We start from the raw sequence: 7,178 nt of genomic DNA on the forward strand, positions 1-7,178 counted from the left end.
ATCTGATACCACTGTTGACAAGTAGCCTTCTGAGCAATATCCTGTGAAACTTGGACAAACATTTCATATTCCTTAGGTTTCTCAAGCTGCTAAAAAAGAAAGAAATCATGAATGTGGAGTGCTGTCTTCATCTGGAAGAAGTGGAAATTTCATTTCCAGCTCTCACTGCATTTGAAATAATTTGTAATACACCCCAAAGCATACAAAAACATATCTATTTATTTAAAATATTTTTACCTGCCCAGGTGCCATTACATCTGGAATCTGTCCAGACTTATGATTTCTTTAATAAATATTGTTTCCAATGTGTCACTGTATTTTTGTTCCTTATAAAAAGTAATTAAAAGTGATCTGAATGGACAGTGTACAGTGACAGACTGTGTTTACTGTGAAAAAGAAACCAGACTATTGAAGACTGGTTAAAAAAGCATTACATGAATATAGTGCTACTAAATTCACCCTAAGAGCAGGTCCTTCCCTTTGGTGAAGATTCTATTCCTCTCTATTGTAAATACTAAATAATAACACTAAAAAAGCTGAATACTTGTGCTAAATCATCCTGTTAAAATTGTAAACCTGATATAAACAGTGAAGAAAGTAGGCAAAAGTAAAAATGCTGATTTTTAAACTGAAGAAATGGTGTGATCCATCTCTCCTCACTGTAGCTCATTTATTGTTAGGTGTCACACCTGTGATGTCAATATGATGCTTTTTTGTTATGTGTTACTGGTGCTTTGGCATTTTTAATGCATTATGAAGCTAATATTGATCTTATAACTCTGGAAAAGTTTAAAAGATAAATGATTTTTTACTTCAACTCCCTCCCTGATATTTACATTCATACCTCATAAAATTACTTCCTTTGTATAATTTTTCTTTTTTCATAACATTTGTTTTACCTTCCCTTTTCAGTTAAAACCATTCCACAGTACAGCAGTCTTGCATCCTGGGTTTTAATTGCAAGAAACTCATTAATTTCTGTTAGCAAAAATGTAGCATTTCATAGTGAACAACGTCCTTGAATCCTCAGAAGAGGATTATGAGTTATTTCTTTAGCTGCGTATTGAGATTACAAGGTACAGCCAAAGCACAGAGAGTTTGTAATTACATTCACAGAGCTGACTTCTTTTAGGGCATTTTCTAAGGTCTGTGGAATCCCTGTTTGTGATTGACTACATAAAAGCATTTTGCATGGATATTTTATTCATCTTTTATTATCCTTAATCCATTTTTATACATCTTATTTTTTAGAAATAAACCAAACTTAGCCAGCTTTATTCAGAAAAGAAAGGTGCTTACAGGTTTAATGGCAAGTTAATTCAGTGAGATTTCAGGTTCTTCTCTAACAATATATATCAGTGAAAAAATTTAATAGTATTTATGGTAACCTTTATATTTTCATCAAGATGTTCATAAACAGTGGAAACAAAGGAGGATAATAATAAAGTGATAAAATTAATTCTAGAGTCCTGATTCCTCACTGTCTAAAGCAGGAGATAATCGTTCTAATAGACCTGACATATGAGTGAATACAAAATGTTGTGACTTCAAGACTTAAAGCTCTTTTTCCACCTGAAAATTAGCTACAGAAGATCAGCAGCAGAAGTCTCCTATTAGTTTGGAGTAATTTCTTCCAGACAGAACCTGAATATTTGCTTTCAAAGCTTCTTTGTGTATAGACCCCACCAGTCTGACAGCCTCCTTCCATAAGTAGTTTTCCTGTCTTACTAAAGCTGAAATGAAAGAAAGCATCTGGATTGCAAGAATGCAGTGTCATAGTGTCATCTGCTGTGTTTTCCAGCTGGGATGATTTAGGCAAAGGAATCCAGAGATAAAATGGCAGAACAAGGACCACTGGGCCTCAGTCATTTTCCTTCCCCAGTACAGCTGGACATTGAGTTGGAAGGCTGAAAGCATCTCAGAGTTGCTGCCAAGTCTCTGTCTGAGTCAATATGCTCTTTTTAACAAAGACTCTTATGCTCCTGTGCTCTGGAAAACGTTATTAAAGTTCATATTCTTGCCAGAGCCCAAATGCTAAACACCTTTACATGCACAAGGTGTAGAATGAAGCACTGGTCTGCTTATTCAAGGAGATGGCAAAGAGCAGTTACATTGAAAAGAGTGGGATAATATGTGTAGTAGTATGTCATCACTTTTTTCTCACCTTGGCTTCCCCACTCCCTGAACTTTGCTCTCACCAGTTTTTGAGGAGGGAGGAGGACAGTGATGCTGAATGCTGAAGAACTGCACCTGCTCAGTCTCAGCCCTGTCTTGTCCAACAGAGTAACATCTACATGGTTGGTTTCTTCTATCTCCCTATTTTCTGGATTCCTCATTAACTTCTATTTACTTAACCTTATTACTCAATGAACTGTTATTATCTCATGCCGCTCATATACAGACGGTGTCTGACCCACAGAGAAGCTAAATAACCTATTAAATTTGACTCAGAAGATCTGGTAAGAGAATCCAGCTGGGATTTCCAAATCTCGCCTATGAATTTTTGCTTCTGCTTTGATGAGCTTAAGGGCAAAACCTGCCTCTAAAACCAGAATGATTGTGTGTTACCATTACCTAGATGCCTGTTCAAGTATTTTCTGGAATGGAAAAATTGGACCCTGCATTTTAATTCCTACAATCAATTGATAATATCTACACCTTTCTATGTCCTCAGTCTTCCACTACTCAAAAGAATCAGTTTTTCTTTCAAAAGTAAATATATCCATCCTCAGTCTTCTCCAGCACATTTGCACTCTTGCTTTTCTTGCCAATTTGAGTGAGTTCCAGGGGTGCTACATTTTGCCCTGCAGCTGATGTTCAGTTTAATCAGACATACTTTCTTTAATCCATGACACCTCACCTTAGACACTGACCTCCTCTGCAAAGTCAGCAAACGTCTCCTGACAGTTTGAGGATACCATATGTCCTGAATACCCTTCATGCAATAATATCCTCAAACACTTCAGGGAAGTTGAGCATTTCGTGAGGATCCTGGTAGCTTCTAAATCAAGTTGAAATATTCTGTGCCTTCAACACAACAGTTTAATGTTTACTTCAGAAAATTGTACTTTTCCATTTTCTTTGCTGTCTGAGGCACTCTGTTGGTGGAGACAAGGAAAGGGAAAGATTTCTGCTCTCATATAGCAGTCTCATTTCCCCATAGACACATTGCTTGGTTTCATGTAATGTAAAAGAGAGCTGGCTGATATGTCAGTCATCTGCATCTTTCTTTCAAATAGAGGAGGTAACGATGCATAACAGTATGAGAGTGCACAAAATTGGAGTCTAATATATCATAAAAGCACACCTGCATAGCTCCTGGGCATTTTTCCATGACCATCACAATGACATATGGGTACTGAAAAAGGGCGTATAGAGAGATAGCTATGTGTCAATCCATGGAAAAGTATAATTTATCTTGTTCCCTGCCATCCCCTTCCCGGGGCAGTCATTGACCCACACTCCGTGTGTGAGTCCTTCCATTTGCTTTAGCAGGTGTTAGGTTAGACCTGCACCCAGTGCAGTCCTCTAAGGATGAGGCAAAATGCATTGCAGTGATCTGAGCCCACCTGCTAATCTGTTTCTGCTGCGTGTCAGAAGACTTCTACAAAACATCAGGAGTTTCACACTTGGGATCTTAGTCATAAAATGGAACTTTTAGGGCTAACTCCCATTAGTGTGATTAATGAGAACTAGAGCCTGGGAGAAGAGATTGAATGGCTATGAGACTGAATGGATCAATTGGGGAGTCATTAATAGGACAAAATTAAATTGACTGAAACAGAATAACATTGGGGATGACAAGTTTACTTATAGCTATGCAGGATGGCAATTCTTACTGCTCACCCAGCAGTTTCCTGCTCCCATTATTTCCCCAGACAAACTTTTGCTACTTTATTCACACGCACGCACCTCCCTCTAACATATTAACTCACTTATGTGCAATATTTTCACTTATTTGTCAGAAAAATATTTATGTAACAAAAGTTTAAAATGTGGAGACATAATGTCTGTGATTTTGAATGTCAAATGCAATGGGAAGCTGCATCTAATTTTGGCTGCTATGGTAATTTTCCCTTACTTTATTCCTCTTCTCATTGCTTTGAATTGCTTCCTAATTTTTATGAGGATACTGTGAAAACCTGAAATTTAACTGAGTTTTCTGTTCTTTGTAGAGGCAACTCATAGAAACGTTAATTATTCTTCCAATAATATTGCATTTTTATTTAAAATTCTCTTGCTATTAACTGTGTTTTGCTTCCTTCCATATAAGTTAATGGTGGTTTATATAATCTTGGGCTTTTTCCTTGGTGTTGTGTTTTTTTTAAGGTTAATTTTTGCACCGAGTGTTAAATCACATGTAATTCAGGCACTTCAAAAAATTAATGCCCTTGACCTCTTTCTGCAATGAGTGCACTTTGCAGTGGAAGTGCAGCTGATAGCAATTGCTGTCACGACCATAATAATATATTGTGTTGAATCAGATTTTTCAAGAAAGCAACAGATGATTAAAAATGTTATTAATTTGACAAATGATAATGACTTTGGCAAATAAAGAGAAACTGAATACAAAGAACAGAATTATTAGCGAGCTTGACTAAGTAAACCTAGGTTTGTAATTTCAAGGGTAGTTTTTCTAAGGGGCAGTGTACATACGTTTTGCCAGGATACCTGTAGCTCTGTTCTTTGAGGTAGAACTCTCTGGCAGAGTTCAAGTCATTATGAATTTTGATTTGCAAAGAGTCATGGACCTTAATGTGAGGATGAAGGACTTCAGTTACTGGGGACGTGTGTCAGAGGACTGTGCAGATCGTCTGTGAAAGACGTTTCAGTCTGCTGCATTATTTATAATGAAACTGAAATGCAGAAGATTCTCCTTTTATGCCTGTCGTGTACACTAACAAGGCTTCTTCGACAGCGGTGGGTCCTCACCTCTGTTTAAGGCTAGAAATTTGGCCTTGATTTCTGAACCTTCAGTAACTAACGACTAAACTAAAGTTTTTTCCCCTAGTATAAAATCCTGCTTTAACTGGCAATGCCTTATTCTGTGCTTTTCTTTTTTTTCCAGAACGATTCAATGTCTATCTTATGCCTACACCAAATTTAGATATCTATGGGGAATGCACGATGCAGATCACCCATGAAAACATCTATCTCTGGGACATCCACAATGCCAAGGTCAAGCTGGTCATGTGGCCTCTGAGCTCTTTGAGGAGATACGGACGCGACTCCACATGGTTCACATTTGAGTCTGGAAGGTAAGAGCTAAGGAGAAGCAGCAGTGGAGAGAAGGAGAAGTAAGGAGTGATTTTTGAGAAGCAGTCTGAGAAGTTGGATTAGCTTCTCATTATAAACACAGACAGAATACGTGGGCTCTCCATAGACTTCCATTTGTTGAGTATGACTTTTCAAAATGCTCAACCCTGTGTGCGAAATAAATGTTAATGTATCTTATATTTAAAATGAGCTTAAAGCTTATTCCCACTTTTATTTAACTGTGGTTAAATTGTCCTTCTTAAGGTTTATGAGTCTCACTGTGCTTAAACACTAGTGTGGTATAATCTGAGTACTTTTGATGTAGAAGAAATTAATTCTGGATCATGGAAAAGGCGCATCATACAGCGTGAAAGGAATAACTTCCATTACAGTAGATATTACTCTTTTCGGATGTTCCTGATGACTGATTGCAACCCCAGAGTGCAATTGCAAGCAGGAGTACAGAGAACATTGTGAACCCATAAAAAAGCTCACTCTTTTTTTTTCTGCCTGCAGTTTCAATCCTCGTTGCTGTTTCCATCCTCAGATCAGTTTTAAATGTCCGTGGAGCTTTCTTTTGCCTCCCTTTTATATCTTTTTAATGCATTTCATATCTTGCTGTTAGATTCATTGCCTTTTCTGCATTTCTGCACAGAAATAATTCTGTGTCTATCTTGGCCTTTGGTGATGTTTCATCTTGTGTTTTAAGGTTCTAGACTTTTCTAAGTTTGTCTTCCTCCCTTCTGTGGAGCCTGACTTTTCTGAAGCAATCTGAAATTACAGGAGTGTCTGCACTCCTGGGTTAGCCACACTGCCTGGTTTAAAATCTTGACAGACATTTCGATGTGTACTCATTCAGCATCACTTCCAGATCTTCACAGGAGTACGGTGGGTGGTCACAAACAGAAACAGGGATCAAATGGGCCCTGTATGCGTAATGACCAAAATTCCTCTGCAATTTCTTAGAGGTGGGAGTTATCATCTGTGGCTTTGGATATCCAGACTGAGGTCACCAGAGTACTGTAGGGCTTTATTTTGATGCCTTCATTATTAAAAACCATGAAGACATCATTACTGGTTTTTTATTTAATATTGTTTCACTAAAAATTAGCAATAGCTGAGCCATGTTTCAATTTCATTTCAGTGATTAAGCTGCAGAGCTCATTCAAATATACAAATTTAGCAAGAAGAATTTGCTAAGTCGTTGCTTCCCCTAGGCATCAAACTGCCTCATGTGAAACTAGTTCAAGCAGCATACCTACACAATAACAGAAAGCAAATAAAATGCCAAAAAAAAGCGTGAAGCTCACTGTATTATTCTGGGGAAAACCAAGCAAGGATGCAAACAGAACCCTGAGGGTTTAGTTTTACCCCATTCTTTATGGATATCCCACTCATATGACTTGAGCTAAATTTATATTGGCAAATATGCATTATATTACAGGGGAAGGGGCTGTTTTTGCATAAAGCTGCAATGATTGAATACTGACTTTCGTTTGCTTATTCAAGGTAGTGTGTCTGTGAGCAGACCTACTTATTTTAAATGGATTCTGAAGGAAAATGTCTTCTGAAATGGGAGTCGTTAACTAAAATTAAGAACTAATTTAAAATTTGGAACTAATTCAGATTAATCACTGATGCTGATTTCCTACACGTCTCAAAATGTAGGTGTCATTCTCTACAGTGCTTTAATTATGAAAAAAAAGTCATTCTATATCATAATGAAATCTTAAATCTTTTTTATAAGATAGTTGCTTTCTGTACAGCTGTATTTTTATCTATGGCACATCAGTACTAACAAACCATGAAGAGCAATTGTATACATTCAAGTAAAATGTGAGGTTTCTCTCTGCTTTCTCAATCCTCCTACAATATTTTAATTCCATGCTGGTATCTGAGAATCATCTTCCCCTACAATCCAT

At 37.3% G+C, this 7,178-nt stretch overlaps 1 protein-coding gene across 1 annotated transcript in view; it reads left to right on the forward strand.

The window, feature by feature from the left end:
- Window positions 1–5,258, forward strand: part of DOK6 (docking protein 6) — a gene marked incomplete at both ends in the record, with an annotated part of 66,109 nt that extends 60,851 nt beyond the window's left edge. Inside the window, one exon of the mRNA XM_008946315.1 lies at window positions 5,069–5,258. Within this exon, the coding sequence (XP_008944563.1) occupies window positions 5,069–5,258 (190 nt within the window). The remainder of the gene's footprint in view (window positions 1–5,068) is intronic.
- Window positions 5,259–7,178: the final 1,920 nt, after the last annotated feature.

This window comes from Merops nubicus, unplaced genomic scaffold, assembly GCF_000691845.1.
Source record: "Merops nubicus isolate BGI_N331 unplaced genomic scaffold, ASM69184v1 scaffold1018, whole genome shotgun sequence".
NCBI lineage: Eukaryota > Metazoa > Chordata > Aves > Coraciiformes > Meropidae > Merops > Merops nubicus.